The sequence below is a fragment of the Gouania willdenowi genome, chromosome 6 (assembly GCF_900634775.1).
Source record: "Gouania willdenowi chromosome 6, fGouWil2.1, whole genome shotgun sequence".
NCBI lineage: Eukaryota > Metazoa > Chordata > Actinopteri > Blenniiformes > Gobiesocidae > Gouania > Gouania willdenowi.
The window spans coordinates 12,861,049-12,873,525 of NC_041049.1; the positions used below are offsets into that span (position 1 = coordinate 12,861,049).

General features: G+C 37.4%; 1 protein-coding gene across 2 annotated transcripts in view; it reads right to left on the minus strand.

The window, feature by feature from the left end:
- Positions 1-12,477, minus strand: part of rassf8b (Ras association domain family member 8b) — a 36,739-nt gene that overhangs the window by 11,903 nt on the left and 12,359 nt on the right. For both annotated transcript variants that reach the window (XM_028451694.1, XM_028451693.1), the window contains one exon: positions 3,586-3,757. In XM_028451694.1, coding sequence (XP_028307495.1) covers positions 3,586-3,697 — 112 coding nt within the window. In that variant the 5' untranslated portion in view covers positions 3,698-3,757. The remainder of the gene's footprint in view (positions 1-3,585; positions 3,758-12,477) is intronic.

Below are 12,477 nucleotides of genomic sequence, written 5' to 3' on the forward strand. Positions count from 1 at the left end.
TTTGAGGATGTGTGGTGTTTGTTTTTCTATTGTCCCCATTGACAAAACAATGATGTGCAATAATCAGATGTTAACAAACTGTGGGGACAAACAGCTGTTTACACACTTTCCTGCTAAACAAATGAGATTAAACGAGTCCCAAAGAGGCTTAATGAAAGCAAATTTCAGCCGCGTTAAAATCTTTATGAATAACAAACTGTGTTGTTGACTTAAATTGGTTTTGCATTAATTTTGAACACCTTTTAATTTCTACTACGTCAGGGTGATGGAAAAGGAATTAAGCAGTTTCCAGGCAACCTCCAAACTCGGAGTGCGAGGCAGAGAAGCTTAATGCTTCACTCTGGAGAACACAGGACTTCAGTGGTGGACAGCATTTTATACTCTGCATTGTACTTAGTGATGTAAAGCTAAGATGTAGCCGTTCGCCTATCGCAGCACATTCATTAAAGCTCTACGTACACTCTCTGAATTTGCTAAAAATTATACACTGTATACAATCAGATACATATACCACATTGTTTGTTTTTTTGCTATTTCTCAAACACGTGTCAAACTCAAGGCCCAGGAGCCAAATTCGGCCCTTTTGAACCTCCAATGTGGCCCGCAGGAGAGAGTTAAGACATCAAAGGAAGCATAACTCATTGTGTAAGTTACCAAATAAATCCATCCATCCATCCATCCATCCATTTTCTGACCCGTTTTCTCTTTCTTTTGGGGTTTTGGGGTCTACTGGTGCCTATCTCTCAATGGGTGCTGGACAGGGTGCCAGTCCATCACGGGACAAACAACCACTCACACTCACATTCACTCCTACAGGCAATTTAGAGACTCCAATCAAGCTAACAGTCATGTTTTTGGATTGTGAGAGGAAGCCAGAATACGCAGAGGAAACTCACGCAGCACAGGGAGAACATGCAAACTCCACACAGAAAGGACCCAAGTGTGCGCCACAGGGCTTAAACCCAGGACAGCTGTGAGGTGGATGTACTAACCATTAAGCCGCCATGCGTCCTACCAAATAAATCAGTTGTAGATATTTCAGTCTCTGTAAATAAAGTAAAAATTCAGTGAAACTATTTATTTGCAGGGCTCACAGACTTTTTTAATCCCAAATTGTTGAAAGAACTAAATTTTTTTCCAATGTCCTGCATTTTTCCTCAAAGTATTCTGTAAAATTTCCCCAAAATCAATAAGAAATGGTCACAAAATGAAGGAAATGTAAAGGTGCGTTCACATAGAAGGCGACTCGGGCGACAAGATTACATTCAAAATCATTGTAAATGACGCAATGTCAAGCGACCTCCCTTAAAGCGACGCGACTCGCGCCATTCCAGCTACACATTTGTGCGATCTGAGTTGCTGAAAGTAGAAAATGTAGAATTTTCAAGCTATTTTGAATGACGCGACATCCAATTGGCAATGAGTTTCTCCCCACGTCACTCACCCGGTCGTCACGTCACTGGATTAAAGGAAGTGATGAAACAAGCAAAAACTACAACTATGTTCAAGTGACTCAACAATGGCTATTTAAGCAACTATAGTCGCTGATGTGAATGCACCATACGTTTAGATCCTGCAGGGACTGATATCTGTCACTTATTGCTTGGAGATTGTCGGTGCCTTACATACGGTAGTTTATCATTTAAACGTGGAAGTGCAAACTAGGGCACGGTAATGTTGAAACTTGGTCCACTTCAGATCAAATTGCTCCATATTTGGCCCCTGAACTCAAATGACTTTGACACGCCTGCTCTAACATTTTCCATAACTTTCCGTTATTCATAACCGACTTTAAACAGTATTGAAAACATGCATTTTCAATGAAGAATAGAAAATGTAGCAAATGTGTTCAATCGTTTATTTATTTTGTTGCTTTGCCTCTTGTTAAAGATTCCTTGTGCTTTCTTGTTTTTCGACATATGCTTTAATATAACTGGATCAAACAAAAACAGCCAAAGCGATTCATTGGCTCTGCCACTCTCCCACGCTCATGAACCGCTGGCAGAATTAAAAGAACCAAATCACCCACAGCTTAAAAGAAAGAGCTTTACAGTGGGGGAAAAAAATTTGCCCAACAAACAGCGACTGTTGAGGAAAAAGGGAGAAAGTTCAACAGATCGCAGCTTCCTGTGAATGCCTGTACTCGTGTAGATACGGGAAAGAGGAACGTTCAGCTCTGAAGTCACATCAAAATGACTAAATCGAGACCAAAGGCTCCGCAGGGTGAAAGAAAAGTAACTGAACATCAGGGGCCAGTTTAAACATACTTAAACAGACAGTAAAAATAATGAGTTCCTTTCAAATTCAAACAAAATAACTCAAACTAGTCTTTTTTTGATCTAATGTCTTCTTCTAAATACAGTTTAATGGGTAATTTAGATAGATAGCATGATAGATCATTTTGCTTTATTATTTTAATTCAATTATTTTTCAAATGCTGCTGCTGTTGGGGTTCTATTGTTTTCGTAATTTATTGTATTATTAATGTATTATTATTGTATATTTGTATTGTTGTTTTTTGTATATGCTCTACATTACTGGTGTTTTCCTATTTTTACAAGTTTTTCTATTTGTATTCTTTAAAACTATTATTATTTGGTTCTATTTATTCTTTATGGGCTTAACTGGGAACTTGGGGATGTTATTTCATTATGTACATGTCTATGCACATAATGACAAAATAAAAATCCATGAATCCTTAGAATTCTAAAACAATTTTGTAATTTAACCGAGCTGTGCGCATCACGATTTTTAAACTCAAGCTAAAAACCTACTTATTCAGTCTGGCTTTTATGTAGTTCTTTATGATTTTTATCATTTTTAGGGTTCTTAATTTTTTTATGCTAATTTTGAAGTCTTATATTTGAAAAATTATTCCGTTCTCTGCTTTGTTTTAATGTTTTTACTCTCTTACTGTATCATCTTTTTAATTATTGTATTAAATTACGTCTGTGTGCATTAGTCTCTAAACTTTTTTATCATTTTTAACTGTTGTCAATCACAAAAGCAAATTTCCGTCAAACACTGTGATCTACATTTGAATTCGTAAGAAAGGTGCAATATAAATATAGTTTGATTGATTGATAATTTGATTTTTGAAAATACTTTCAAAGATTTCTGTGGCTCGTGAACAGTTTGAGACATTTGCATTATAGGGGGAAAAAAACTAGTAATGTGCATCTATATCTATGACTGTCTCATAACAAATAAAAAAAAAAAACACTTGAATATATTGAAGAAAAAGCACATTATCTCCCCGACGTGTCAACAGAGCCCAGACTGCAGGATGACTCATCTTGTTCAGTGAAGCACATTTCAAGTTGAGAATCTCTCGGTGCCCCTGAGTCACTTTTCATTTTCATGTAATTTATCATCTCTAGTGTGTCTAACACTTTCCAAACCGGCACAATATCCCTGAAGAGATTTAAGCACGATAAAAAGTCATTCATACCACTTTCAAGGTGTGTGTGTACTTAACTACGCATCAAATCTTAGTGACATTTTCCTTCGACCAATATTGCTTTTCTTTCAAACTTATACCATCAGCAGTCCTCAAATTGGAAAGAAGATATTTGTAAAACTTACCGATGGCTTGGGCCAAAGCAATCACCACCTCCTGACACGTGGTGAACTCTGTGACACCGCACACGATGCGCTGCACTCCCTCCACCCAAACCTTCAGCTCCATGGCCTTCATCCAGACGCCCTCATACCTCCACACCACAAGGGGGTGCTCTCAGGGTTTTTATTTTCCATTCTAAAAGAAAAAGAAAATCAGTGCATTTGAATAAATACGGTACGCTTCACATTAAACAAAACATATTAACAAATAATTGGCAAATTGCAATTTTTTAAATTGTCATAAAATAAGTACTCATGTCCATTAGGAGCTGATTAAACTCCACCATTACAGGCTTTTGTTTTTCTTGTTGAAAAATATCAATATACAGAACAAAGTTAATAGTCAGCGTCTTGCTCGAGGACACTTGGGTATACTGCACACCTTCTGATTAAAAAAAAAACCCCACTCTACCACCTGATCCTCCCTGATATGAAGTATTAACCCAACAGTCTGTACCAACAAAAAATGGCTTTATTTAACACCAGCAATTTTCTTCCATGATTTTTTTAAAATATAAAAATACCTATTTAGAGATCACAGGTATATAAAGTCGAATTTTTTTTGTTCATTTGTTAATATCTAAACTGTCATTCATGGCTCTATTTAGGGGCAGCTTGATAACAAACAGCTTTCCTAGATACAGCTAAAAGTTGTAAAAATGAATGTGTGAATGGTGAATGGACCTGATTTGTATAATGCATTTATTACCACTGGAGTAGTCTAAAGTGCTTTACAATATTGTCTCATTCACCCATTCATGATCACATTCACACACCAATGGGATATAGCTACCATGCAAAATGCTTATCAACCACTGGAAGCAACTTAGGATTCAGTGTCTTGCCCAAGGACACTTCGACACACAGACAGGCATAGCCCTGGGATTGAACCACCAAACTCTAAAGGTGTGTTCACAGCGAATGTGACTTCATTCTAATGTAAATGACACGTCAAGCGACCTCCCTTCAAGCAACGCGACTTGCATGATTCCAGCGACTCAATCGCGCAATCTAAGCACTGGAAGTCGCTTAAAGTTGAAAATTTTGAACTTTTCAAGCGACTTTGAGTGATGCTGTGTTGCGACATCCAATCAGCAATGACTTTCTCCCCATGTCACTCCCCCGGTCGTCACGTCACTGCGGTAGATGAAGTGATGAAGTGAGAGCAAAAAGCATGACTACGTTAAAGCGACTCATCCCGGGCGATTTAAGCAACTATAGTCACTAAAGTCGCATTTGGTGTCAACGCACCTTAATCCAAAAAGGATGAAAAACCCGCCCCTTTACATTCATATATAATACATATTTACATAGCAGTTGTTTACCTACTGTAATTAGGTTGGTGTCTATGACCACAGTCGCAAACTTTGTGTCTTCAGCTTGACCAGTGGTCAAGATGCACACAGTACAAAATACATTTCATGCTAAACTAGTTTATTAAAAAATCAAGTACAATAACAATGTTAAACTTTAATTCTAAATATAAATGTATAAAAATTCAAATTAAAAGCGTTTTTGAACAAAGCAGAAAATTGGGCCAGGCTTACGTATGTTTGTTCGAATAACATACAGTATATAGACCTACATATGTTTTGAAGAGATCTTTCTTTATTTTTCCATTTAAGAAGGGTTCTGTGAAAGCACTAATAAAGCTTATAAGGTATAGTATCTCCAAGGAGGTAAATAACCATTGAGCTAGACTAAAGATTTAAAGTTTCTAAACTTGGCTGAGTTTGCTGTATTCGGTACCTTCTCTGAGCCCTTAGCGTAGCGGCTAACAAACGTATTGCTACTCCTGACTGAACTGCAACTGCCATTTAATAAATATCTGTTCAGATTAACAAAAAAAACCCCAAAAAGAACAAGGTATATAAGTACAGACAAAAACTAAAACCCCAATGATTCCTTTGCTTGTTTGATAATAAACTGGCATTCTTTAGAGAAACACCCCATTAGCATTTAGCTAACTGATTTACCATATTGCTAGCTGCTATTTCTGCAATTATGCCACTATAATGTGTTGCAACAAATGGCATTATAGAGGTAAAACTAAAGCATTCAATCATAAATATTAGCAGTAGTAAAGGTAACAAAGTTGTTACTTATGTTGCCAATGTGTTAGAAGAATATAAAATAGCTAGCTAGCTGCTATTTCTGCTATTGTGCAATTATGCTACTATCATGTGGGACAACATGCAGGTATAGAGGATATATAACTTTACTCAAATGTCACAAATACAGGCTCCAATTGACCTGCAGTTATGTAAATAACTAAATAAAACCACTCATGTTGAAATGTTAGACACGTTTAGTTTGCTAATCATCCAAATCAAAGCACTGCAATATAAAGGAAAACAGCTCCAAACTGATGACATACACATGTTATTTGATGATGTTTGGTGGAAACATTACTTAAAACACTGGTGGAGCAGCGATTGAAACGATTCCAATATATTTTTCATTTGCTGCTGCTGCTCGGTGCAGGAAAGCTCAGAGGCAATGCTGAACGGGAGCCATTTTCAAAGTGCTGACACAAGCACCGAGGTAGTCATTACGGAGCTGGCGAGGCCACGGCAGAGAGCCAGCGCGGCAGAGCGGCCAGGAAGCAGGTGTCTAATGGTCTGTTTTGTAAGCCTAGCAACACTTTTCTCCCCACTGGAACCATCAGCTCGCCTATGAACCTTGACTCCTGGAGCACTTGAACCCTTCACATTTAAGGGAGGCTTTCATCTTCATCACAGCAGGAACAGGACTCCCCCCCATCCCTGCTGCAATTTAGCTACTACCCCCGAAGGTCTTCCCCTCCTGAGGCTGTAATATACCACACACACACACACAAACACACGCCAGCGCTGCAGAAAGGTTTTTAAGGGCAAATCCTGCATTGAGCAGGAAGTAAGGACGATTTGTTACATTGGACAGATAATGCAGGAGGGCTTTTAAAAAGACATGCTGGGAGCTGCTTTAGGAAGCAGAAGTGAAAGTAACGGATTACAAGTACTCACGTTACTGTAACTGAGTTGCTTTTATGGGTACTTGTACTTTTTTGAGTATATTTCTAAATCTGTCATTTTACTTGTACTTAAGTATGTTTTAAAATAACTAAAGTAATTTGTTACATTTCTACACCCAACTGTTACTGAGTAAATTATTATTTTTTTGTTTTAAAATGACTAACGGATATTGTGAAACTACAAAAAGATTCACCGTGCCAAAACAAAATTGAATGAAGGCTATTTTCTCAGTTATAGAATTCATAAATGTAGCTATACTTAGAGCCTGAGAATCTTTCTTATTTTGAAATGAATTCATTGGCATCATTTTATTTAAAAAAAAAAAACATTGTACATTTTGACAAATCTTTTATATTATACAGATGCCTTCATGGAAAATAAATTAAATTCCAATCGTGTCTCTTCCTTTTTAAGTTTATACATGAGTTCAGGGGGGTCAAACTAATTTTAGTTCAGGGACCAAATACGGAGCAGTTTGATTTTAAGTGGGCCACATATTTGTACTTCTACATATACATAAAATACTAAATGTCTTAGAACCCAATAATATCCAAGCAATACGTGATAGTCCAAACAAGGGCTTTACTTTAAATTTACTAAATTTTGTGACAGATTCTATTTAATTAAGGGAAATATTATATAATAATTTGAGGATTTTGTAAGAATTTTGTGGTTTAACATTAAAAATGACTGCATTCGTGCGATATAAGCACCAGGAGTGTTTGATTGATTGATAATACTTTATAAATCATGAAAAGACAATCACATAACATGTGGGGACAAGAACGTGAGAACTGTGGAGCAGCCAGCAGCAGGGCGGCGCTCCGTTTCTTAGAAGAGAAATATGGAACAATGGGTCAGAAGAAGAGGTAAAAAAGACAAAACCAAACTAGGCCTTTGGAGAGAGGGGCGGAGTTTGGCATCATGAAAAAATTCCTCAGCAAACATTGTGACAAAAACCAACAAACAAAACATTCAATTCAACACAACAGGGGGATGGGTCTTTAGGATGGATAGTTCGCAGGTCAGCCACAGGGTGGCGCATAGCCGCCCTTACGGTGCTTCGCCTCCTGTTGCCATCAGCAGGGAAGGAGGAGGGGTTAAGGCCAAAGGAGACGGTGAAAAAAACGGGTTGTGTGTGAAAGTCTGGGAGTGATCAGTGTTCATGTGAGCTTGTGCCTGTTTTCTGAGACTCTGCAGCAGTCTCTCACCGTTTGTCTCAATGCCGATGACATGGAACAGCGTTGCCGTAGAAATGACCTCGAGAGTTCCTTAACCGAGACGAAGATCCCAGGTGTTCATGGGAAAGTGAAGGCAAGGTCAGAGCGTCGAATCAACATACTGTCCATGGAAGACAGTGGAAAAAAAACAAACCTTGACAAGAGGCTGTTCATCTCAGGGGGCTGAAAGAAGATAAGTTGTTTTTAGACGGGCTAGTCACAACATTGACTACCAGCCCTATTGTTCCGGGTCATTCATATCCAATAATGCTGCCATTTCCCTTGCCACAAACTCTCTACTCCTCAAAAGTTCACCACGGTGGATTCCACCTGAGAGTCCTGAGAGTTCGGCCCCTTCCGTCGATGACTAGCGGCTTTCCAATAATGGTGCCAATGTAATCCAATCTGGTGGATGTCTTCCACATCCTCAGGATATATGGGCTCTCCCTTGCCCGACCTCCTTGTTGAGAAAATTTGACCAATAGCATTGAGAGACCAGCTGATCAATTGCATGATTTAGATTTAGGATCGGGATGCAGAGAGAGGCTCGTATTAGATAATGACAAGACAAAAACAAGACAAAGAGCAGCAAGCAGGAAAAAAGGAGGGAGCAAAGGAAAAAGCGTCCATCTCCTCTGAGAGCAATGAGGGAAAAAAAAATTATGTTGTTGAGCTTCATTTATACAATGACATGTTTTCTCTGTAATTTTCACTTTCTCCTGCGGGCCAAATTGCATGCTCCAAAGGGCCGGATATGGCCACCGGCCCATGAGTTTGACACATGTACATAACATGTTTACTGTATGCAAGGGAAGCGTGGAAAGATTTATTACCAAAAATAAACGTGGAGGGTGAAAGTAAATTATTTAATTGAGCTACTTTTTGCTTGTACTGTATTTTATGTATGACTTACTTCTACTTGTACTGAAGTACAATTACAATCAACTAACAGTGCTTCTACTTGAGTAGGATATATCAGTACTCTTTACACCTCTGCTAGGAAGGAAACTCCTGTCTATGAGGAGAGCTCAGTTGGTTTGAGACTGATGGAAACAATGACGTTAAACTGAAGGGAAAAAAAGAGGAAGGAAACAGAGTCCAAACCATTGAGAGAAGAATGATCCATAAAACAGAACCAGTAATCAACAAGGCCACATTATAATAATCACTGCAGCAACAGCACAGAATAAACCCACACCACACCTGTAACTATGTTTGAAATGATTTAGGCTAATTCATTGCATATGGTCTTTAATTTATTTATGCCACATATGTCAAACTCAAGGCCCGTGGGCCAAGTTCGGCCAAGCAGTTAATCTAGTCTGGCCCGCAGGAAGATTTTGTTCGAAGTAGAACTTACAGCAAAAACAGGACTTTTTGTAAATTTCCATACAATTTGTAGATAAAATGCAATGGGCGTTGCAATACTACATCATTCACAAATACTGGGTCGTATGTGGCCCTTCAACTAAAATGAGTTTGACACCCCTGATATATGCAAAAGCTTGTAAAATGCCTTAAGTGAGACGTCATGAGGGTCAGGGAGATGGAGCAAAGAAATTGACAACAGCTGTCCGTGGAAAAACATGGACCCCACCCTGGATGATTAACACACACGTTGAAGATGTGGATACGCAATGAGATTTTTCACACACACGGGATGTTTTGTGGATCATCGGACCAAAAGATTGACTTGCTCGCGTCATTCATCATCCTGTCTTTTCAGATTCTAACACACGGGTCAAATAGAGTCAAATTACAAAAGGGAAAGGAAATATTCTATCGTGTGACATCATTTATGCTGTAACATGCTTGTACTGTCACCCAACTGTTACAGACTCTTGAGCAAGGCTACAAAAACAAAAAAAATTATTTCCTAAACATGCTAACAATAGGCCTAATAATTAAAACGAACTGGATTGTAAGTATTCCAACCTTAATATTAGAGATACAATGTTTTTCCATATGGCTTAAAGAGTTTAAAAAAATATGACCTAATAAAATATTACTTTCACATACTACAAGGTAGTAAAAACAAAAGAGCTATAACAACTTTAGACATTCATTTGGTAACAATAATGATGATATTATTAATAAAAAAAAATAAAAAATAAAAATAATAATAATAATAATAATAATAATAATAATAATAATGACTGTAATTACTAAAATTTAAAAAAAATAACCTGGCTGAGGTAATTGTTATTATTTTCTTTATTTTTTTCTTTAATCAGTGAGAATGATGGAGACATGCTCACTGTTATCCATCAACTTTATTATTATTTCAATCATAATTATATGATTGTAAAACATTTATTATTATTTTTATATTTTCTGTTTTGTATGATCTATGTATGTGTATACTCCTTTACAATAAGTGTTGACTAGGCCACTGGGAGTGAGGCCCAAGGCCAAGGCAGGCTGACTTGATAATAATGTATCATGTTTTTCTGCAGTCTGTGCCTTCTCCTCGTCCTTCTGTCTCTATTTCAGGTGTTGTGAAGCTGATGATGGCAGTTTCTGATCTGTGGTTCACGGCTCAACTAGTCTGAGACACTCTGATGTTTTATCTCTCTATCCTATTCTGTTGGTCCTTCTGTCCACTAACCCTAACCAGTCTAAGCATGTCTGCTACCTCTGAACCTGGTTCTACTGGAGATTTCTTCCTGTTAAAAGGGAGTTGTTTTTCCCACTGTCGCTAAATGCTTGTTCATGTGGATCTTGTTGGGTTTTTTCTTTCTTATTATGAATTTTATATTTTGATAAGCACATTGAGATGACTTTGTTGTAAATTGCACTATACAAATAAAGTTGAATTGAATTGAATACGTGTATAACAAACTGCCAGCAGAGCTGATGTCAGCATCCAATGTGAACATTTTTAAATCAAAGTTAAAGGCACTTTTTTTCTCTACTGCATATGATTGAGAGAGAGATTTTTGGTCATGTTGTTGATGTAATGTGTTTGTTGATGATTTTACTGATGATTTTAATTGATTTTACTGATGATTTTAATTGATTTTACTGATGATTTTAATTGATTTTACTGATGATTTTAAATGTTCTTATTGATTTTAAACAATTGAATGTTTTATCATGTAAAGCACATTGAGTTGCCTTGAGTATGAAATGCGCGATACAAATAAATTTCCCTTGCCTTGCCTTGCCTATATACATGATTTGTATATTGTATATTAGCTGTATTTTGTTTCTGTTCTGTAAAGTTGTTATAACAAGGTGTTGTTACTATGTTATTTCTGTATAGATATTCATTTTATTTGAAATCATATCACACATACAGTATATCATTAAATGACCTTTAATTGGACAATTACCTTCAACTTCAAAAAGTGGAGGGTCAGTACAATAGCAGATCCATTATTTTTTTTTCAAAATAAAATGAACAGTAATTCCACAATTTAAATTAACTTTCTTTTTTTTGCCATGCTCAATGCTCAATGTGCTAACTTTCTATGTTTTAAACTGTCTTCACAAAAGCCCATAACATAACACCACACGTCCTCAGTGACTGTGTGAAATGTTCACAGTTGATGACTAAATATTGTAACGTGGTGTTATATCATCCTGACTGATATCCAAATCCCACAGAGTTTTTACCTGAGAGATAAAAAAACCAGCCGACACTGACCCGTTAATAAGAAGTGTCTCACACACATTAACAACACTGAGCTCTCACAGTTTAGGTGTAAAGCTCCCATGAGAGAAGTCACACTGAGGTCAGACGTGCTCCGGTCACACTGTTATTATCCAACAACTGAAAACACAACAGGAGCAACGTCAGAAGAGTCATCTTTAAATCCACCCTGAGATCATCACTACGATAAGCTCTTGTTTAAAGAGTAGCTAAACCACAAAACCAACCACTTGTTTTTGTTGAAAACAAATGTATTTGGGTATGAAGTAGTGTTGTTGATTAATTCTTGTCCAACTCTTGACATTTAAGCTGAAATATTTAAATTTGTGTGACTGGCTTCCTGGATATTACAATCAAATTTTGCTATTGGTGGCTTATTACATCACAAACCACCACTGTTGGCCCCGCCCCTTCTAAAAAAAAATAGCACCTATGGACTCTGTAATATGAGGCAAGTTGGTTGGATTGAGAGAATTAAAGTGAGTATTGAGTAGGTAGTTAGCATAGAATAGATCAGTGTTTTTTAACCTTGGGGTGGGGACCCCATGTGGGGTCACCTGACTTGTCTAATAATTGAGAAAAGAACAATTACTGATTAGAAATACATTTTTGAATTTTTTCAATAATTATTATTTTTCTAATCTTTAACAGCCGTATTCTAAACTTTCTATACATCCATCCATTTTCAGACCTGCTTTGTCCTATTTCAGGGTGGCGGGGGTCTGACGGTGCCTATCTCACACTGGACACAAGGCGTACACCCTGGACAGAGAGCCAGTCCATCAAAGGGCAACATACAGACAGACAAACAACCACTCATACTCACATTTACTCCTACGAGTAATTTAGAGACTCCAATCAACCCAACAGTCATGTTTTTGGATTGTGGGAGGAAGCCGGAGTACCTGGAGGAAACTCAAGCAGCACAAAGAGAACATGCAAACTCCACTCAGAAAGGAACCAAGTG